The sequence below is a fragment of the Crinia signifera genome, chromosome 5 (assembly GCF_055691185.1).
Source record: "Crinia signifera chromosome 5, ASM5569118v1, whole genome shotgun sequence".
Classification (NCBI taxonomy): Eukaryota; Metazoa; Chordata; class Amphibia; order Anura; family Myobatrachidae; genus Crinia; species Crinia signifera.
The window spans coordinates 35,035,336-35,058,883 of NC_139221.1; the positions used below are offsets into that span (position 1 = coordinate 35,035,336).

At 46.7% G+C, this 23,548-nt stretch overlaps 1 protein-coding gene across 2 annotated transcripts in view; it reads right to left on the minus strand.

Moving 5' to 3' along the window:
- The window catches only part of RGS22 (regulator of G protein signaling 22), a 94,451-nt gene extending 85,454 nt beyond the window's left edge, over positions 1-8,997 (minus strand). For both annotated transcript variants that reach the window (XM_083186997.1, XM_083186996.1), the window contains exons 1-5: positions 8,728-8,997; positions 6,349-6,377; positions 4,408-4,470; positions 868-1,077; positions 119-204 (exon numbers count right to left, since the gene is read on the minus strand). In XM_083186997.1, the coding sequence (XP_083043123.1) occupies positions 119-204; positions 868-1,077; positions 4,408-4,470; positions 6,349-6,377; positions 8,728-8,752 (413 nt within the window). In that variant the 5' untranslated portion in view covers positions 8,753-8,997. The remainder of the gene's footprint in view (positions 1-118; positions 205-867; positions 1,078-4,407; positions 4,471-6,348; positions 6,378-8,727) is intronic.
- Positions 8,998-23,548: the final 14,551 nt, after the last annotated feature.

The following is a 23,548-nucleotide window of genomic DNA, read 5'->3' on the forward strand; positions in this document are numbered from 1 at the left end:
TAATTTAAAATGTATATTTTACTTGTATATTAAAAAAAAAATCTTAAATGAAGTCACTTCTGGAAAGAGAGGAACACCAACAGTCTAGTCTTTTTGGAAAGGTGAGCGAATATTTTACCTGTATTCAAAATAGCAATCGCTTTGCAGAAAGGCGGGAAGTCTTTCCTTCTTAATCCACTGAACTCCCTGCTCCCGATTCAAACACTTTAGAAAAAAATAGTTCAATAAATCAGAATATACACATAATGGTTCTTTACCATTATCACTATTGTAATGTATAACACTGGATTACGAAGTGCAGCATCTGTAATACAAAGATCTCACAGCAAAACACCATTTTCTGGTATTTGAATTTAATGCACTTAGGGGGTTATTCTAATTCATTTGGTCCTCCGTGCATTTGCACAGAGGGCTGATGTTGCGCGTCTGCGCATGTGCAGACGTAGGGAGCGTGCACCCACAACGAACTTTCGGTTCACCAGGTGCACTCAGCTTAGACGGCGTGCGGGGGGTGGGGAAGAGCGGGGGGCGCCAGGCTGGATGTGTATACTAAACAACCATTCACAGCCTGTGCGGGCGAAACCACGCTGCGAGGGGTGGGGGGCAGTGGGCGTTCATTTGACGGGTGGAGTTTGGTGGTTAAATCCATCCTGAACCTCTGCAATTTGTGATCTGTAGCGGCATTTGTTCTTGGCTGACAGGTGTGTGGTACTTTCTTAAATCAGCGAGGTACAACTAGATACACTCCGATGCCCTTTACTTCTCAAAAGGATCTGCACATTCATCTCAGCAATACATAGTAAAAGGAGTCGACCTTTAATTGTACAAAGGTCACAATAAAAGCACAGTACAGTCCATGCATCTTACCGTAATACTATAATTTTTGTCAATGTTTAAGTTGTCGCAGGATTTTCTGGCTGCCGGTCTGGTGACATTTCTGGTCGCGCTGTAGATGGGGTTTGAAGGCTGATGCTCTCGTAAAACCTTTTTAATTTTCTGTTCTAGCTGGTCTGCGTGATGACTGACCACTTCGAAGATCCCATATACTTTATTGAACTTGATTGCTTCAGGGAAGGTCTGGAGGCAAATGACATTTTTATTTTAACAAATGTACAATTATATCTGTTGCATTGATTTTATTTTCACTTCTACTTTTTTTTCTTGAGAATTAAATCATATTTTTAAATGAAGCTTAAGTACAAGCTTAATTAAAAGGGGTCAATCCTATTAGGCGCGGATGATTCGCACTCGTGAATCATCACGGAACTGGGCACACTTTACGGCGGACTGAATTTGCTCAAAAGTGCTACTCGCGAATTCGGCCCAGCGAAGGGTGCAGTATCGGCTTAATTTGGGTGCCGTTTTCAGCATTTAAACAGCACCTGAATGGCAACTCGGCGCTAAGAGTATCGACCCCAAAATATTATTGCCAGCCAATTCCATTGCACTTAAAGTGCGATGGAATTTGCTGGTGCTATATAATTAACTGCTTAGAAAATAGATTAGATCCACTTTATAAATCAATGGTGCAGAACAAAGTCCTAGTTCGTGACGCATACATTTGCGCTGGCACACCTAGACTTCCAAAGAAAATGTTGCAGCAGCAGCTGTGGAAGAGTAGAATTTTGAACCCACAGATAGGCAGATTTGGGGAGGGGGAATGGGGGTATTTTATTGGCTAAAATAGATACAAAGTTGTCACTCCTGTGCGCCTAGGGCTTGATTCAGGGATGGATGCGAATGCCATTTGAGCTGTGAATCCTTATAGAGCGGCTGTACAGAAATATGCAAATGTTTCAGGTGCTGGGATTTGTATTATTAATACGCCCATTGGAGGCATCTCAGATCCGCCACCTGTGTACCAAACGCAACCATTGGAGGCCCATCACATTAGGTAATTATCAACCGTCTGTGTAGCCCTATGGTCTTGCAGCATCACTGTCAGGAGTAAGCCCCTGGAGCCATGTTTACTGTGAGCGGGAATGCAGACACATGCTGTGACACCAACAACATTCCTACAACTGAGTCACCGATCCCCCCCCGTTACCTCTCACAAACACCCCTGACGGTCTGTCACTGTGTGAATAGAGCCACACTGCGACTGCTGTCACAACACCATCGCGGGACATACAGTGTGGCTTAGAGGCAGTGACACTGCGTCCATCTTGGAATCAGACCTTTTGTTTCGCAAAGTAGGATAAAAATGTAAATTAACTTTGTGTAGCCAGATATTGAAAATAAGTGTGCGGGGGAAGGTGCATATCCTTCAGGTGCTCTGGGGTTGTGCAGCCATTTGTATTCCAGAAAGGGCGGGAACAGAGCACCAGCTCTGACAGGAAGCGGCCTACAACTTCCAGAGCTGCGTGTTTGATGCACTAAACCAGGCATGCCCAAAGTCAGGCCCGGGGGCCAATTGCGGCCCATACTGTCATTTCAAGTGGCCCGCAGCCTCCAGCTGGAAGCGGACAGAGCATCCGATGTGGGAAGCACAGGACACTAAAGGTGGAGCCCCGGCAAGCGCGCCTTTACCTTGCTGTCTGCTGCAGTGAGGAGGTGTCGGCCGCCGCAGTCAGATGTGTTTGTACCCCTGCTGCTGCAATCGTATATCACCCTACTCCACAATTAAAGTGACAGCAGTATTTGGGGAGGGGGGCAGCAAGGGGGAAGCTTGCTCCCGTATGCAGAGTGGAGGAGGGCAGCAGCAGGAACCCAAGCATCTCTGTCCTTGCAGTGCCTGCTTTGCCTCTCCTTCCTCTGGCACACACAAGGGGCTGGGAAACATACAGAGAATGGAGGGGGCAGAGTGGGGGACATACAGTAAAGGAGGGTCATGCTGGGGGACATACAGTGAATGGAGGCAATGATGGCCATTCAGAGAATGGGGAGCAGGGGCAGGCTGGGGGACATACAGTGAATGTGGGCAGAGTGGGGTACATATTGAATGAAGGTCATACAGTGAATGGGAGTCATACAGTGAAGGAGGGTCAGGCTTGGGGACATACAATGAATGGACGCATTGATGGATATTAAGAGAAGGGGGCAGGCTGGGGGACAGAGTGAATGGGTGCAGAGTGGGGAACATACAGTGAATGGGGGACATACAGTGAAGGAGGGGCAGGCTGGGGGACATACAGTGAATGGGGGCAGGCTGGGGGAAATACAGTAAAGCGGCAGGCTGGGGGACATAGTGTGAATGGGGGCAGAGTGGGGGACCATTCTGATGTGATTAATGATTCAAAGAATGTCAGGCTGAATGTTCGGCCCCCCACATTTTCACCAAACCAAATCTGGCCCTCGTCTCAAAAAGTTTGGACACCCCTGCACTAAACCATTATAATTGTTATCCAAACATTCTTTTCGAAGAACATCTACTATGAGGCGGGTCTACTGTGGTTGTAGGTGGACGGTAGATGCGGTGATTACACCACGCACCTATGTGCATTTTTTGTGTGGGGAGGAGATTATGGAGCGCACAGTAGGCAACTTTCATGGCACATCCGAGGTGCATCACAGAAATAAAGTCCAGATGCACTAAGCTTCAAAAGTGATAACATGGAGAGTGATAAACAACCAACCAATCAGCTCCTGCCTGACATTTTTCATACACAGTCTGTGACATGTCAGATAGGAGCTGATTGGCTGGCTGTTTATCACTCTCCATTTTATCACTTTTGAAGCTTAGTGCATCTGGCCCAAAATACAGTCAGCAGGCAGAAAAAAAACATTCACTGAGGATAATAGTGCACAGAAGAGAGCCAGTCAATTAAAGGCCCCAGGTGGGTCCTTCCTCTGCCCTTACCAGACAAACACCACATGCACAGTTGCAGGGGTGCTATTTCCTGAGCCCTGCACTGTCTTCTGGGGAGTGGCATCACCAAGTACGATGGTACAGCAGGGTGCACAGTAAAGATTGCTTCACACTGGCCAGATGCCACAGCAATATAATTAGGTGCCGCTTACAAAGTTGCTGCCAACTACCTCTGAATGTGACACTGCTCCAATCAATGCAGGGCTCCAGCTTCGGCTGAGTGTTTATAATAGCAGATACCTGTGCACTTCTACATAGGAGTAAGTGCTTATAGGGCAGTGATGGCTAACCTTGACACTCCAGCTGTTGTTGAACTACACATCCCAGCATGCCCTGCCTCAGTTTCAGCATGGCCAAATAGTGAAACTGTAGCAAGGCATGCTGGGATGTGTAGTTCAACAACAGCTGGAGTGTCAAGGTTAGCCATTACTGTTATAGGGGATCCAGTGAACTTTTATAGAGGAATTAATTCTTCATTAAAAACACTGAAATAAGTTTTTTTTTTTGTACTTTTTAGATTTTAATAATTAACTGAATAGGGTCTATTAATACAACACTTACATAAGCAGTTACTGTATGTGTTCATCTTAAATACTTACTGGTAGATTGAGAAACTCATTGAAGTAGTCTACAAGCAAGTCATCTGTTACTAGGAAGTCCTCCTGTGCAAACAGCATAAAGCAGAGAAGGTGGTAAATCCTAGCTGCAGTGTTTGTTGTCAGAAGGGATTACAGAACACAGCCAATGCTGACAGGCACCTTTACAATCAGGATCATGTATACTTTAATGCTCCACACACTTTGTGACCTGGTCCCTTTGTTCAGGTTTCTCACAGAAGATTCAACCATCATCTTTTTTTCCACACAGCCGTACCTGAACATGTCACACCCAGTTCTGGAGTTGGTGAGCACATTTACATGGTGCCAGGAAAAGGGTATTAACATCATGCATCTTCCTGCCAGTCCCAAAAGCACATATCCCCCCACGCAGGTAAGCCTGCGTTTCCCCTGACCCGCCCAGAAAACGTCCACACCCAATCACTGGCTTCCTGTCAATCAACTTGCGAACGACCAGCAATCTAAAAATATGCTGGATTTTATCGCAGGAAGGCCTTGTGCACTGCAGTGGCAAACGCAGGATTTTCAGAAGGGGGTTTCCAGAGGGGCGGAGCAAAGCACGGAGATGGACACTTAGGTGACCCAGTATATGCCGGGTCAGTTAAAGTATTATAGATAGACCAAATGTATATAAATAATAATAATAAAAAAAATAAAATATATATATATATATATATATACATACATATACATACATACAGGGGCCTTAACAGCAGTGTAGGCCCCTGGGCATAGCAATGTATTGGGGCCCCTACCGATCCTCCAGTGGTAGGGGTGGGGGAAGCTTTGATGTCCCGCGGGAGGTAGGGGGTATTATATGAACTGCTCAGCATGTAGGGTCTGGATCAGTAATTTTCACTAATTACCCCTTTACTGCACAGATGGTGGGAGATGGGGTGGGAGAAGGGGGCATTGGGCTGAATGAAGGGGCCCTGATACATAACTTCCAGGGTGGTAGAGGATGTTTAATACGCAGAGGAGGGGTGTATAGTGGAGTGGGCTTATTATTCATAATTTTCTGGTGGGAGGACAGCTTGCTTGACTGCAGATATCTCCAGTTTCCGGAAATAGATTTCTTAGATTTTAATGGAATCAAAAACTAGAGAATCCCACCTACCGAATGGTACTGGGGACTAGCGGATGAGAGTTCAGGAGGCAGAGCAATCTGCCAACGAGTATATAAAACTACATACCAGGTGTGTGGAGCTGGTGCAGTAACCAGCTGCTGGAAGGCTGATATCTCTGGTTCTGGGAACAGTAAAGACAAGCTACTAGTGTGCATCAAAGGGGGAGAGTCCCAGCTTTTGGAATATACCCTCAGAAAAACTCTAAGTCAGACAGAACCTGAAATATCTGACTTGGAAGAGCAATGAACAGGCTTGGATGGGGACCACTGCTTTGAAATCAGATATCTCCGGTTCCCAAGGGCCGATTTTTAAAATTCTTGTACCCTTGGAAAGAGGGGACCCTCAGCTTTCAGCCTAGGGCCCATAGACTCCTAGGGGGGTTTCTGTGTACTCAGAAACCCCCCCTGCGTGCGCTACTGCACTGCTGATCGATAGTCATCAAGTCGAACTAGGGGCCTTATTCAGATCTGAGCTCAGTACAAATTTGTTCGGAAAATGGCCAAAACCACGTGCACTGCAGGTGGGGCAGATGTAACCTGTGCAAAGAGAGTTACATTTGGGTGGGGTGTGCTGAAACTGAAATCTAAATTGCAGTTTAAATATAATGCAGCCAGTATTTACCCTGCACAGAAACAAAATAACTCACCCAAATCTAACTCTCTTTGCACAGGTTACATCTGCCCCACCTGCACTGCACATGGTTTTGCCCATTTTCCGAACAAATTTGTACTGAGCTCAGATCTGAATTAGGCCCTATGCCGGGTGTAGTATACAGTAACTGTTTTCTTATACTTACAAATACATCTTCTGTTATATTGGGTGGCTCTGGAAAATGAAGAAAGTACATTTATTATTATTTATTTATTAACAGTTTCTTATATAGCGCATACATATTTACAGAGGATATGTGAACATTCACATCAGTCCCTGCCCCAGTGGAGCTTACAATCTATATTCCCTACCACATGTACACGCGCACACAGACATTCTAGGGTTAATTTTGTTTGGAGCCAATTAGCCTACCAGTATATTTTTGGATTGTGGGAGGAAACCGGAGTACCTGGAGGGAACCCACGCAAGCACAGGGAGAATATACAAACTCCACACAGTTAGAGCCATGGTGGGTATTGAACCCTTGACCTCAGCGCTGTGAGGCAGTAATGCTGACCATTACACCGTCCGTAAGTAAATTTCATATTGTGCGGTTGTATTCTCCCTACCTCATCAGTTCATGGCAAAATAGGGTATGGTGGGCCAATAGTTTGAGAACAGACAGTTGTTTTGATTTTGAACTATTTTCATAAGGCATGCCATCCTGTAATTGTGGGCCTCATTCTGAGTTGATCGCTGATAAGCAAATTCGCAGATTGAACGCTAATCGAATGTCAACTCATGCGCACAGTATACATTGCGCATAAGCAATGCATATGCATGCCTCCCAACATTAAGCAGACTGGAATCAGGACAGAGCAAGCGTCTGGAATTTCGGAGGCATGGCCTAGTGGCAAGGGGCGTAGTCTATACTTGCAACGCTCCCATGAGGCCACTCCCCATTTCCGCTACTGTGGAGGCATGGATTGCGGCTCTATTGACGGGTGACAGAAGGGGACTCCCAACTGCTCCCCGCCCCGCCGCAATACACTGATGGTCCCAGGTGGGATGCGGAAACGTCCCAAAAAACTGGGACAGTCCTGCAAAAAGCGGGACAGTTGGGAGTTATGCATATGCTGTGTATGCGTTTTGGGTCCCTGACATCAGCACCAGCCTCGATCAGCCTGTCTCAGTCGCAGATGACTGGTAGTGTCAGACTTTCTCACATTTGCAATGACTGGAAAAATCCTTTAATAATTCGGTATTTGCGTATGGATTTGCTGTTTGATAGGGAATTCCATTCGCAAGTCACTGGCAGATGCGCACAGGGTGGGTTTTGTTTCTGTCTGGGCAGCAACTATCTACTCTCAGTCCGCTGCAACTTTGCAGATGAGCAATCATGTATGAATCAGACCCTACATACGGTATAACAGAGAGGTCGCTACAAAATGTGTATTACCACTGAATAAGTTGCATGGAACAATAACATATTTTCACCCATACAGTATAAATAAGGCTCACAAAAGCATAATATATATGTCACAGCGTTAAAGACAATCAGTGACAGCAGACCATTACCAAACATTCAATCATCTAGTGCTAGGGGTATCATCTGTCGCAGATAATTTGGCTTATCCAATAAGTTATGCGTTTTTCCCCTAGTCTGTAGTTGGTGGTAATTGCGTAAGATTGCCCATACTGCACTTGGCGCAATCATTTATAAGTGATGGAATTACGTAAATCTGTATGGGCAAAGTGCATTCAGCACAGCTAAATAAACCAAACATGGCTGTATACGGGATTATTATAAGTGTAACACGTGGTATATATGGCAGTATTTCACATCTCAGGAGAAAGGAACTATTGCAATTATACAGCCAGCACATAACTAAGGAAGAGGGCTTTTGTGGCTCTACATGCTGAAGCATGGCTTGGACTTGTAGTTCCACAGCAGAGAATCACCGGTTTTCTACCTATCCACAAAATGTTAGGAAGTTAACACATAAAACCCCACTTTAGAGGCCAGGCACAGACTGGTACAGTGCATGTAGAGTATAGGTGACCCATAAGTAAGTACAGCTACGCAGAGGTTACAGGAGCCTGCAGAAAGGGCTGACACTAATACAAAGCAATATTGATGAATGAAATTGATTGCAGCTACTGCTGCACAGTAAAAATCCAGGGGATCCTGGGAAATACACTCAATCTTCCATTGGAACTGTATTTTCAATAGATAGTATGCAATAACTACATACATTATATATTTATCTAGTATGAGAACAGGATCAAAAGTTTGAAGTAATCTGAAAAATAAGGATAAGTGTCATTCATTCAATTCTAACTAGTGAAGTCACATTCACAGTAACTTTCCACTCAGCAGTACAGTATACACTGTATATATGGGCTTATTATACTATCCCTATAAACTGTGACATATATACTGTATACAGGGTCTGTGGCTGAGTAAAAACAGCTGAAATGCAGGCTTGAAGTCAGTCAGCCACAGAACCTGTGTAATCCAGTTTAAAGGGACCTAGGATGTAACACACACACTACTAGCAGATGACTGCTGCCCCCCACCTACCAGTTGTCAGTGTCTTCTGCCCCATGGTGGTGAGTGGTACTGGGGGAGACCTCAGTTGTCAGGCAGCATGACTCAGGGGGTTCCGGGGAGTGACTGCAGCTCTGGCTGGATGCTTTGGTGGTTATGCAGGAGCTGCATGCTCTCCCTGGCCTGGGTGTGTGTGTGGCTGCTGGTTGCTAAGGAGCCGCCCGGCATTGTGCTGTATAGTGAGAGACTCGGCAGCTTCCCTCCACCACACAGTATCGCCCCTGTATACGCTGCTGCTGGGAATTACAGCTCTCAGCAGGACACAGGGGGAGATGCTGGCAGTTGTACTTCCCTAACAGCTGCAGGGTAATGAGAGGTCTCATGCTCGCTGTGATTTTACATGTAGGGTCTCCAGCCTTGATCTAACTGATGTGTGACAGTGTCCTGTACCAAACAGTAGGGGGTACATTTACTAAAGCTTCTATAAAGGAAAAAAGGTGATATTGCCCATAGCAACCAATCATGGGACTATGTAAAAAGCGGACCGGACTAGACTCCGGACCGCCGGACAGGACATCAAAATCTGCAGTCCGGAGCTTGTAGGGTCCGGTCCGGGGGGTGTCCTGTTCGGCGGGGGGTGTCTTGTCCGGGGGGTCCCTGTGATAGCTATCACCAGGGACATGGGAGAGGGGAGATTACAGCCTCCCTGTGTTGTCCGGACCGTCCGGTTTTTGCTACATGCCCGGACCATACAGGGAGGCTTTATTCTCCCCCTCCTCCTCTACCTGGTGACAGGTGTCACAGGCAGAACCCCCAGACAGGACACCCCCGGACAGGACACCCCCCGGACCGGACGATACAAGCTCCAAAATGCAGGGTTCGATGTCTGGTCCGGCGGTCCGGGGGTTTTGTCCTGGTCCATTTTTTACCCATACCCACCAATCATATGGTGTCTATCATTTTTCTATTGCATCCTAGAAAATGCTAAACATAAGCTGATCGGTTGCTATGGGAAACATCACCTCTGTTCCTTTATAGAAGCTTTAGTATATTTATCCCTAGGTGTGAGACTACGGGGGAAATTTAGGTACTTGTTTCCTAGCACGGCGCCAGCGATAAAAATTGTGTCCATCGGGACCCCCCGAAATCGCGTTGATCGCATTGCATGCAACCAAATCGCATGCGATGCGATCGACGCAATTTTTACATTGGAATCAATGTAAAATGGTCCCTGAGACCCGATTTTACATTGGCCCCAATATTAATTGGCCCCCAGACCCCAATTTTTATTGTTTCCCAACCCTGATGGGTCAAATGGCCCCCCATTGTTTTAGCCACCCCACGATCAACGCCAACCCGAAGCGTGGCGAGCTCAGCTAGCCCGCGAGGGGCGGCCTGTACGCGTCCTCCGACCTTTTCATACCCCCACTATCCACGTCGGCGTGGAGTTGATTTTATATAGTATGGCGAGCGGACGCGCATTACTTCACAGGTATTACGGGTGCACTCGCCACGCTTCGGGCTCGGTGGCTCGCTGCGCTCGCCACACTATATAAAATCAACTACACGGCAACGTGAATAGTAGGGGTATGAAAAGGTGGGAGGACGCGTACCGCCGCCCCTCGCGGGCTCGCTGCGCTCGCCACGCTTCGGGTTGCCGTTCATCGTGGGGTGGCGTTAACAATGGGGGGGGGGGGGGGGCATCTATCATACCCATAAGGGTTGGGTATACAATGAAAAATCGGGTCCATTGGCCCATTTAACAATGTTCCCTATGTACAATCGCGTCCATCGCATCGGTCGCATCACATGCCTTAACTTAAGACATGCGATGGACGTGATTTTTTAATTGGGACAGTGCGCGCCGAAGGCGCGCGTTAAAAATTTAGGGCATTTTTTTGGGGGGGAGGAGAAGTGGTGTGGTCACATAGTAGTATCAATTCACATTATAGCACACACCATTATGCCCCCCAGTAAACATTATAAGCAATGGTTAATTGCTGCTGCCACTGGATAGAACACTGTCCCTGAATGATACACAATATGCCACACTGCAATGTCCAATATGTCACAAACATACCTCCCAACACGAGGCAGCGGAGAGGAGACATCTGCGCGTGCCGAAGGCACGCGCCCAAAATTAGAGGGTTCACCTACTAGCGTGGTACTCCTGCGAGGCTACATCTCCCATTTTTTCCGCTATGAGGGCATGGTCAGCTCTCTAAGAGCTGTAGCCACATGGGGTGCGGCCATGGAAAATGGAGGTGTGATACACATATGCCCCCAATAGTGCAGTGCCAGATACACATGACCCCAAAAGTGCAGTCCATGATGCCCATTATACCTATGCCGCACACTGTGATGCCCATTATAAATATGATCCGCACCGTGATGCTCCATTATACATATGCCCCACACCTGGATGCTCATTATACATATGCCACACACATGATGTCCATTATACATATGCCCCACAACGTGATGCTCCATTATACATATGCCGCACACCGTGATGCTCCATTATACATATGCTCCATACCTGGATGCTCATTACACACAGGGCCGCCAAGAGAAATCCTGGGCCCCGGTACAACAACTTCCTGGGGCCCCCATGGAGGGAGCTCCCCGCACACTCTGCGGACCCGTTGTTATGCCACTGCTTCCAAGGTGGATACACATACAAAAATGTACACTGTAATGCCTATTACACATGTCACACACCCATTACATATTATACCACATGCCATAATGCTCATTACACGTTATGCCACACACCGTAATGCTCAGTGCATATTAAGGGGTTAACATGCTCAGCCAGGGGTTAACATGCTCTGCCAGGGATTAACCTGTCTGCCCTGATTAACATGCTCTGCCAGGGGTTAACATGCTCTGCCAGGGGTTACATGCTCTTTGCAAAGTATTTACACATACCCTCCAACATGGCCCATTCCATTAGTTAAAAATGCTCTGTTCCTGGACTTCCCTGCGAGTGTCAGTTAGAGATGTGAGCCTGCAGCACAATCCAATATTCAAAAAGGGGGGTCACATATACTGCCACCCCAAGCATCACTGTCCTGGACTCACTGGCAGTTGATGTGACTGCCCCTCTTTGAATTTTGGACTGTGCTGGAGTCCAACCTCTGTAACTACCACTGGCAGGGAAGTCCAGGAACAGAGCATTTTATACCTAATGGAATGGGTCATGTTGGGGGTACTTGCCACCAAATAAAAAAAACCTGTGTATCCAAACCAGGGCCCCCCTGACAGGCCTGGGCCCGGGTAAATTGTACCTGCTCCCCCCCTCTCTCGGCACCCCTGATTACACATATGCCCCACACATGATGCCCATTATACATATGCTCCACACCTGGATGCTCATTATACATATGCCACACACATTATTTCCATTATACATATGCCCCACAACATGATGCCCATTATACATATGACGCACACTGTGATGCCCATTATACATATGACACACACCGTGATGCTCCATTAAACTTATGCCACACACATGATGCCCATTATACATATGGCAAAAGAAAGTAAGTTTGAGGTAGCTGTGCGCTAAAGTCGGCTGCCTTGTGGGGTGACAATGATGGAGTGGTAACCCTAGAGACCACAGAAAACATATACAGAAAGGAAGGTTATCAAAGACTCCTCCACTGGCGCCGAAAAGATACGTCCCTATAAATAAAGGGGCGGTCCTCTTCTCCGAAATAACTGGGGAAAGCTGATTTGAGAAATACCGTACGCCCCTCTTGGGGTGAAAGGGTTCCTCTTCTCCGAGTCTAGAGAGCTCAAAACACAGGTCCCCAGGAAGGTCGTCACACTGATACTGGGTTGGGAATGCTTGCGTCGCTTTAAGGCCTCAGTAGTATAGTCGTGGTGACCCAAAATGAGAGATGGTGGGGGGTATATAGTGTAAAAACTTTTTATTAGACATTGAATTACATATGAATAAAATGGAACATGGAACCAATTGGCATAGTACCGTTTATGTTGGAGAACTAAGATATTCTCAAAGTTCTCAAAAAGGCTTGAAGCTGAGCGGGATTAATCCCGGGATGACTGATAGTCCACGCTCGGTCCAGATGCCAGTCTGCAATGCCAAAGAGGGTCCACAGTCCTTTGGGAAAAGGTCCAAACAAAACACACTCCAAACGCGTTTTCGATTGCTGCCTGCAATCTTTCTCAAGGAGATAGTGTGTGGACCAAACACTACACCTTAAATACCCCTCCCATCCAATGAAAAAGAAGAAAAACTCTGACAGCATAATGCTGTCCAATTACCGTCTGGTACCGGACTTCCGGTTTACCCGAACGGTAACATCCGCATCTGTGGAGCGCAACATGCGTTCCACCTGAATATGGGCTCACTGACCAGATATATGATGTCCCTGGCCGAATATCATACAGCGTATACATTTAAGTCTCCTGGCCGAGTAGTGCTGTGAATGGTGTGGAGCGCAACGTGCGTTCCACCCATTGTTGATGTCCTGGCCGGATGTGACGTTCCGCTTGCAGGAGCCGGATGTAGCGGTATCCGGAAGATGGTGTGGAGCGCAGCGTGCGTTCCACTCGCTGTTGGTTTCCTGACCGGATATGACATCGCGCTTTCAGGTATCTTGGCCGGATGTAACGGTTTCCAGAAGGATGGAACGCAAACAATGTTTGCTTGCGCTCCAGGAATCCTCTGTTCTCCAGATGTATAGCGCGATGTCTTTGTCCCATATGTTTTGGAGGAGCATTCTGTCTTATAAATTTCCTGATGTATTAGGAAAATGTGTGGATAGCTCCATTGACTATGATCAAAAAACGGGACAGTATTAGTGAAGAATTTGCATGAATCAAATGACAAACAATAAATAAGGGATAAAATACCATAAAAAAGACGTAAAAAGCGGATATGATAAGAACAGTAATTATTCTTAAAAGAAGGCTAAAAAGATTTGATATGAAACAAAGTGACAGTGCGAAAAAGTGACAGTGCAAAAATTTCATAGGAACCATTTGACCTCGAAATCGAGGTTCAGCCCCCCTGGTTTAAGAGTATTGAAATTGTAAATGCACTTCATCTCTTCTTGTGCCAAACGAGTAGCCAAATTTTTCGTTCTTACATTGCTAAACATTTGTTTAAAACCCATGAATCTGATAACGTGCCTGGTGGATGAATTGTGTTTAAGTTTAAAATGGTGAGATAAAGAGTGGGATTCCAACCCCTTGGTGATATTATTGAGATGTTCAGCTAATCTCACTTTAAAAGGTCTAGAGGTCCGACCAATGTAAAATAAATGACAAGAGCATTCAATGGCATAAATGATGTTCTTGCTATTGCATGTTATAAATTCTCCGATTATATGCTGAATGCCATTTATGGTCAAGTCATTATATTTGGTAATGCCCTTATAATCGACCGTTCTACATCCCTTGCAATTGCCACACCTATGGAAGCCCTTGCTAGCAATATTGCCCTGTGGTTTTGAAGTGATAAGTGCACTCCGGACCAATTTGTTGCTGATATTGGGGGCCTTCCTGTAAATGAATCTCGGGTGTATGGGAAGGTGAGGACCAAGTATCGGGTCTTTTTGGAGAATATTCCAATGTTTCCTAAAAGAACGTTCCACTAATTTGTGTTGGGCATTGAAATTAGTAATAAAAGCCCATTTATAGTCATCATTCGGTCGTAGTGGTGCGGTCCTATCAGTTAGGAGGGCAGCTCTATCAAGCTGATCTATTGTAGCAAGTTTGCTAGTAATGATGTTAGTATCATAACCACTACTAATGAATTTTTTGGACATCGTAGTTACTTGTTCTTTATATACGGTATCATCACTACAGTTTCTTCGGACTCTCTTGAACTGGCCCCCTGGTATAGCGTCCAACCACTGAGTGTGGTGGCAGCTATCTTTTTGTATGTAGGCTTGGCAGTCCGTGGGTTTAGTAAAAGTCTTAGTTTTAAAAACAGAGGTCTGAGTTGGAAAAGTTCTGCCTTTACCGCAATACCAATAATAGGAATATAGAATTAACTTTTAACATCAGTGATAACTCAATTGACTTTTTAGATGTGACTATTTATATTGAGAATTCTGTTTTTAAAACTAAGACTTTTACTAAACCCACGGACTGCCAAGCCTACATACAAAAAGATAGCTGCCACCACACTCAGTGGTTGGACGCTATACCAGGGGGCCAGTTCAAGAGAGTCCGAAGAAACTGTAGTGATGATACCGTATATAAAGAACAAGTAACTACGATGTCCAAAAAATTCATTAGTAGTGGTTATGATACTAACATCATTACTAGCAAACTTGCTACAATAGATCAGCTTGATAGAGCTGCCCTCCTAACTGATAGGACCGCACCACTACGACCGAATGATGACTATAAATGGGCTTTTATTACTAATTTCAATGCCCAACACAAATTAGTGGAACGTTCTTTTAGGAAACATTGGAATATTCTCCAAAAAGACCCGATACTTGGTCCTCACCTTCCCATACACCCGAGATTCATTTACAGGAAGGCCCCCAATATCAGCAACAAATTGGTCCGGAGTGCACTTATCACTTCAAAACCACAGGGCAATATTGCTAGCAAGGGCTTCCATAGGTGTGGCAATTGCAAGGGATGTAGAACGGTCGATTATAAGGGCATTACCAAATATAATGACTTGACCATAAATGGCATTCAGCATATAATCGGAGAATTTATAACATGCAATAGCAAGAACATCATTTATGCCATTGAATGCTCTTGTCATTTATTTTACATTGGTCGGACCTCTAGACCTTTTAAAGTGAGATTAGCTGAACATCTCAATAATATCACCAAGGGGTTGGAATCCCACTCTTTATCTCACCATTTTAAACTTAAACACAATTCATCCACCAGGCACGTTATCAGATTCATGGGTTTTAAACAAATGTTTAGCAATGTAAGAACGAAAAATTTGGCTACTCGTTTGGCACAAGAAGAGATGAAGTGCATTTACAATTTCAATACTCTTAAACCAGGGGGGCTGAACCTCGATTTCGAGGTCAAATGGTTCCTATGAAATTTTTGCACTGTCACTTTTTCGCACTGTCACTTTGTTTCATATCAAATCTTTTTAGCCTTCTTTTAAGAATAATTACTGTTCTTATCATATCCGCTTTTTACGTCTTTTTTATGGTATTTTATCCCTTATTTATTGTTTGTCATTTGATTCATGCAAATTCTTCACTAATACTGTCCCGTTTTTTGATCATAGTCAATGGAGCTATCCACACATTTTCCTAATACATCAGGAAATTTATAAGACAGAATGCTCCTCCAAAACATATGGGACAAAGACATCGCGCTATACATCTGGAGAACAGAGGATTCCTGGAGCGCAAGCAAACATTGTTTGCGTTCCATCCTTCTGGAAACCGTTACATCCGGCCAAGATACCTGAAAGCGCGATGTCATATCCGGTCAGGAAACCAACAGCGAGTGGAACGCACGCTGCGCTCCACACCATCTTCCGGATACCGCTACATCCGGCTCCTGCAAGCGGAACGTCACATCCGGCCAGGACATCAACAATGGGTGGAACGCACGTTGCGCTCCACACCATTCTCAGCACTACTCGGCCAGGAGACTTAAATGTATACGCTGTATGATATTCGGCCAGGGACATCATATATCTGGTCAGTGAGCCCATATTCAGGTGGAACGCATGTTGCGCTCCACAGATGCGGATGTTACCGTTCGGGTAAACCGGAAGTCCGGTACCAGACGGTAATTGGACAGCATTATGCTGTCAGAGTTTTTCTTCTTTTTCATTGGATGGGAGGGGTATTTAAGGTGTAGTGTTTGGTCCACACACTATCTCCTTGAGAAAGATTGCAGGCAGCAATCGAAAACGCGTTTGGAGTGTGTTTTGTTTGGACCTTTTCCCAAAGGACTGTGGACCCTCTTTGGCATTGCAGACTGGCATCTGGACCGAGCGTGGACTATCAGTCATCCCGGGATTAATCCCGCTCAGCTTCAAGCCTTTTTGAGAACTTTGAGAATATCTTAGTTCTCCAACATAAACGGTACTATGCCAATTGGTTCCATGTTCCATTTTATTCATATGTAATTCAATGTCTAATAAAAAGTTTTTACACTATATACCCCCCACCATCTCTCATTTTGGGTCACCACGACTATACTACTGAGGCCTTAAAGCGACGCAAGCATTCCCAACCCAGTATCAGTGTGACGACCTTCCTGGGGACCTGTGTTTTGAGCTCTCTAGACTCGGAGAAGAGGAACCCTTTCACCCCAAGAGGGGCGTACGGTATTTCTCAAATCAGCTTTCCCCAGTTATTTCGGAGAAGAGGACCGCCCCTTTATTTATAGGGACGTATCTTTTCGGCGCCAGTGGAGGAGTCTTTGATAACCTTCCTTTCATTATACATATGCCCCACAGCGTGATGCTCCATTAAACATATGCCACACACATGATGCCCATTATACATCAGTAGGTATGCAGGCTGGAGTCAGACACAGTTTTAAAATTAAACATTGATTACCAGATGCAGGGAGAAGATTTGGAGGAGCAGCGGCGTTGACGGCATGTCATGAGGGAAGGAGGGATGAATAAAGCGCGATTTCTAGCGCTGGCGATAGTAGGAAGGCAAGTGCTGCTGTGCACTGCTCCTCACTTGGCGGCAGGAGGTCACAGATAGTGACCTCCTGCCGCTCCGCCGTCGGGAAGCGCTTCATCGCTTGGCGGCAGGAGGTCATTATTTGACCTCCTGCTACAATACCGTACGTCAGCCCAGCAGCGGGACACGGGCTACATCAGTCCCCGGAACCCCGCTACCCCGCAGGCTGTCTCCTGGACCTGACAGCGCCCCCCACCTCCAGCGCCCGGTGCGCGTGACCCCCTAGCCCCCCCCTAGTTACGGCCCTGCCTTAACTTAAGGTATGCGATCACCTACGACGGGCGCCGTGCTAGGAAACAAGTACCGAAATTTACTAAGGTGGGAGTTCTACCGAAGATGGGATGTTGCTATGGGCAACCAATCATATACTATCTATTATCTTCTAGAAGGTACTAAATAAATAAGATGTTGAATCTGATAGTTGCCCATAGCAACATCCCATGTGAAATAGAACTCCCTTCTTTGTAAATTTCCCCCTACCACTTTTGTGCAGAGCCAAATTAAAGTGGGGAATTATGTGTCCTGCCACAGCTTAGCTATTAGGGAGTTCTAAAACGGTGGCGTTGCATGCTGGGATGTGTAGTTTTACAACAGCTGGAGAGCCACGGGCTGTCCAGGACTGCTCTGTGGGGTTCCCAGAAAAATTGATATAAATATGGTCCCGGCAGGTATGTTTATTTAAAGATATAACCCGTTATCAGTGGCAGGACTAAGGGGGTCATTCTGGTTCAATCGTAAAGGCAATTCCTTCTCAAATGGACAAAACCATGTGCACTGCAGGTGGGGCAGATGTAACTTGTGCAGAGAGAGTTAGATTTGGGTGGGGTTTTACTTCAATGTGAGATCTATATTGCAGTATAAAAATAAAGCAGCCAGTATTTACCCTGCCCAGAAACAAAATAACTCACCCACATGTAACAATCTCTGCACATGTTACATCTGACCCCCTGCAGTGCACATGGTTTTGTCCATTTGAGAAGGAATTTGCCTTTGCGAGTGAACCAGAATAAGGGCCTTAGTGCAGTGCACTGGGCCACGCTGCAATAAAGGGCCCTGTATAGCGCAGGTCAGCCCGTTACTAAAAACGGTGCTCACTTATCTCTTCAAAGACCTGATTCGATTGCTAATTAGAGCGATTATTGAATGTGTTCCATACGCATTGTGCATGTGTGAGCTTAAATAGCAAAAGAGTATATTCATACACACCGCCAGATGTGCGGATATAGGCCCTTATTCAGATCTGATCACAGTACAAATTTGTTCTCAAAATGGGCAAAACCATGTGCACTGCAGGTGGGGCAGATGTAACATGTGCAGAGAGAGTTATATTTGTGGGAGTTATTTTGTTTCTGTGCAGGGTAAATACTGGCTGCATTATTTTAGATTTCCGTTTCAACACACCCCACCCAAATGTAACTCTCTCTGCACATGTTACATCTGCCCCACCTGCAGTGCACAATGGCTTTGCCCATTTTGAGAAATTTGTACTGCGATCAGATCTGAATTACGGCCTATGTGTATGGATCGTAAAGGCAAAGCAGCCTGAGATCCATGGGTGACTATACAATTAAAAATCTGGTCTTTACAATGAAAAATCACATTGCATTGCATTGCATGCCTTAAGTAGTGCGATGCTATGCGATGCAATACATTGAAAAAATCGGGCGCCCAGATATTACACAAGTACTACAATTTCTTATAAATAAGTCACATTCTAGAACTGGAAATACTTTCTTGATGATGTTTATAGTTATTTATACTTTTGTTGTTTTATTTTCAGTCTCGTCCCCCTGTCAGTCCTTCTTTTGTTTTTAGATGTAGATGCAGAGGCGCAACGATGAGGTAAAAGCTGCCTTTTGGTCCAGGTGTTGACAACAACCACCAGCTTTTTTCTCCGACGGGTTTGCTCGACTCGTCAAGCGTTGGCGCACATGCAGGAAAAGGATGCGGACTATGTTGAAAAGTGAATAGTGCATTACATAGAGCAGGCATGTCCAAACTATGGCCCTCCAGCTGTTGTGAAGCTTCAAGTCCCATCATGCCTTGTCACAGTTTTGCTATTAGGAAATGCTAAAACCATGGCAAGGCATGCTGGGATGTGTAGTTTCACAACAGCTGGAGGGCCACAGTTTGGACATGCCTGACATAGAGGATAAACTGAGTTATCATGTACAAAACAAAGTGTTCATATGTGTTCACAAATACAAAAACTTACAGCCATGGAGGCATTACCTTTCAATCCAGCCTCGTATATTGCATACCCCAAACTCTTATTTATTGCAGATGCTGCCATTACAGATAACTAAATGTGATATTAAACTTTTCAATACTATGTTTACTCGGCTTGCCTGGGCAGGAGAAAATCCCAGTCTCCCATTAGCTAGACTTCGTCTACCCAAATTACATGGTGGCTTTGGTATGCCAGATATCCCACCCTTCACACATGCCTTCCTTTTTTGGTACATCACAGACTAGGTGTTACTGGTTTAGAGACACTTACAAAACTTGGCTTTCAAATAAATAAAAATGAGAAAGTATTCTGCCTCACTGTATAATACTTTCTGGGGAAACACACGGTTTACACCGAGCTTTGAAAACCCTGAATTTTTAATATGAAAAGAAAAAGGTATTACTACCAATCAAAATATATTTGATCCGGGTGGCACCATACGATCCTTCACCAATGTCCAGCTGTGTGGGAATGGCCGGTGAATAATCAATTTGCAGTGCTTGCTCGCACACAGAGGATGCATATGCACATAAATACTTATGTGCAGTCTCTAAAAATCACTGTACACGTTGGGGCTACACAACTTTTGGGGATGTGGCAAGCTTTTTTTTTTTTTGTTAAGATTAGGGTTTTAAGACAAGGTAATACATTTTATTAATGTTTTATTTTCTCTAAGATTATCCAAAGAACCTATTGCATGCCTTTTTCTACAATTTAACACTTGGGATCTTGGACCAAATAAGAAACGTATAATACTTGTGCTAAATATTGCTTATTGCTAAAAAAAAAGGTACTTGTGTATTGTCACGGCGCCCGAATTTACTACGTACGCAAACGTAGTGAAATCGCATCGCATCGCATTGCTTGCCGTTATGGTATGGCATGCGATGCAATGCGATTTTGACGCTTATAATGGCATTTAATGTACCATAGCATTAAATGACATACTGTATAATGTCATTTATTAATGCCCCCCCCCCCCCCAGTATCGACGTGATCCCGAAGCGTGGCGAGTGCAGCGGTATGCGTCCGACCGACCTTTTCATACCCCCACTATCCTCGTCGGCAGGGAGTTGACTCTATATAGTGTGGCGAGCGCATCAAGCCACGAGCCCGAATCGTGGCGAGCGCAGCGAGCCCTGCGAGGGTACGTGTATTATGTTACATGTACTACGCGTCCGCTCGCCACGCTTCGGGCTCGCCACACTATATAAAATCAACTCCACACCGACATGGATAGTGGGGTCTCCGGTCCCGGGAGCTGCCGCCGCGGGGGGCCGGACCAAAGTTCCACCAGGCGGCAGTTAGAAATCGAGGCCCCAGCTTCGGATGGCAGGTAGGTCCCAACTGGCAGGAGTGTGTTTAACATTCCCCGGCTCTGCGGCAGCGATCCGCCAGCTCCAGGGGGAACGGGTGGCAGTGATGTGGGGAGGTTGTGAGGGCAGGAGGGGCACAGAGGGCAGCAGAAGAGGGAGTTTGTGGGGTATTGGGGCAGGAGCTCAGGAAAGTTGCCTGGTGTACTCTTCCACCACACCAGCTGACCACGTTGGGAAGCCGCTTCTCAGTCAGGACATTTGGGAAGGCCAAGCGCAGAGTCCCCCCAACACCGCCCCCTTCTCCCGGGAGGCTGTCTTCCCGCACCCACCCCTCCCCCACAGCATCTACAACCGCACCCCTCCCACCTGCATATCCAGCCGCACGCACCCCCTCTCCCGCCAGCATCTCCACACGCACTCCCCCCCCCCCCATCTCCAACTGGACCACAGCCTCCCACCAGCATCTTCACAGGCCCCACCACCACAACATCTCCACCTGCTACCCACCCCCAACATATCCCACCAGCTTCACTGCCCACACCCACCCCCAACACCCGCCAGCACCTCTACCCAACCACCCCCCGAATCTCCCCCTCCAACACCACACCCCCTCCCATCACTATCTCCGCCGCCACACCAACCCCCCCTAATCTCACCACAGCATCTCCGCCCGCACACTGTACCGATGTACTGCACCCCCCACGCAAGCTTACAAGAGTATCCATGTCCGCACCCCCTGCACTCTCGAGCAAGCATAACCCACCCATCCCACACCCATCATACAATTACAATTAACATTAAAGTGCGTATCTCTCCCACCAGTGTCCCTAGCACCTCCATAATAGGGATGCCCATTGACCAGTAATGATTTGCAATGGTTTATGGCAGTGGTGGCCAACCCGTGGCTCTTGAGCCTCATGCGGCTCTCCCCCTTGTAAAGTGGGGCTCCTGCTCCCACTGCTGCCCGCCGCCCACCGTCCGGCCCAGTCCCCCCTGCTGCCGGTTCTCTGAATCCCTTCTCCTTCTGAGGGGAGGAGAGTGCGCATCGCGCATCTCTCCTACCACTTACTGTGCACCCCTTACTGTGTATCCTTGTGACTGGGCCGTCCGCCAGCGAGCTTTGATTGGTGGAATGCCCAGTCACAGAGAAGTGAGGGTGGAAGGAGACGCGCGGTGTGCTGTGCTCTCCTCCCATCGGTGACATGACAGGAGGACTGCAGGGGGACACCAGACTGTCCTCTCCCCGCCCGGCAGTAGCAGCAACAATGGTGAGTGCTGCTGCTGGGAAATTTGCACTGTGGGTGCATAGCAGATTGTGGCACTGTGGGGGCATAGCAGTTTGTGGCACTGTGGGGGCATAGCAGTTTGTGGCACTGTGGGGGCATACCAGCTTTTTGGCACTGTGGGGGCATACCAGCTTTCTGGCACCGTGGGGGCATACCTGGCACCATGTGGGGGCATATGTGTATCTGGCACTATTGGGGGCATATGTATATATGGCACTGCACTATTGGAGGCATATTTGTATCACACCCACCCAAGGGGTCAAAATAGACTACGCCCCTTTTTTTGGCACATGCGCCTTCGGCGCGCGCATGATGTCGGCTCTTTAGCTTGACTACCGATATTTTTAGTCTCTATGGTTTATGGCATCAATGCTGATGGGGCATCCTCTTTGCCTGATGTAACGAGGCAGGTACGTGCATGTGGTGGTGGTGGGCAGAGCCCTCAGCCGGGACCGTAGACCCCGGGCAGGTGACTGTAGACTGCGGATTGCTAGGCTTCTCATGTAGTCGCCGTATTCGAAGGAGCGAGTTAAGCCCACTCCGAACCCAATGCAACCAGGTTTTGCGTGATGACAACCTACCGCGACCGCCAGAGATAGTGCCAAGAGGAGATCTAACTAACTGGCGCTATCTGGGAGGAACACCGTACCTAACAGCACCAGGCCAAGGACAGGGAGTGTGACCCTGTCACAGACACCAGATTCGGATGGGATGGGGTGCCACCAAACAAACCATGCCAAAGTAAATACTGGATACACAAAAACCTGCGGTACCCCAAAACAGGTGTATACCCACAACCGTGGGCCTCTCCATACCTGGGAGAGCTAGACTAAAAGTAGACCCAAAAAAAACAAGTTAACAGGGCTGCTTGCCCACAGTAATAAAGAAAGAAACGAGCGCAGCGAGCCCGCTAGGGGTGGCGCTGCGCTCGCCACGCTTCGGGCTTGGTGGTTCGCTGTGCTCGCCACAATATATAAAATCAACTCCACACCGACGTGGATAGTGGGGGTATGAAAAGGTCATAGGACACGTACCGCCGCCCCTCGCGGGCTCGCTGCGCTCGCCACGCTTCGGGTTCACGTTCATAGTGGGGGTGGCATGGGGGTGCATTTTACATTGTAAGCCCCCATTAGGGTGCTTATACAATTTAAAATTGTATGGCATTGTATGCCATATACAATGCTATACAATTTTAACATTGTATGACATCGCGGAACATCGCATCGCATACCATGGCATGCCTTATGGTCTGCGATGCGATGGGCGCCGTGCTAGTACACAAGTACCAAAATGACTAATTTTGGAGGAATAAATCTGCCCTGCATACGAAGTTATGTCTTG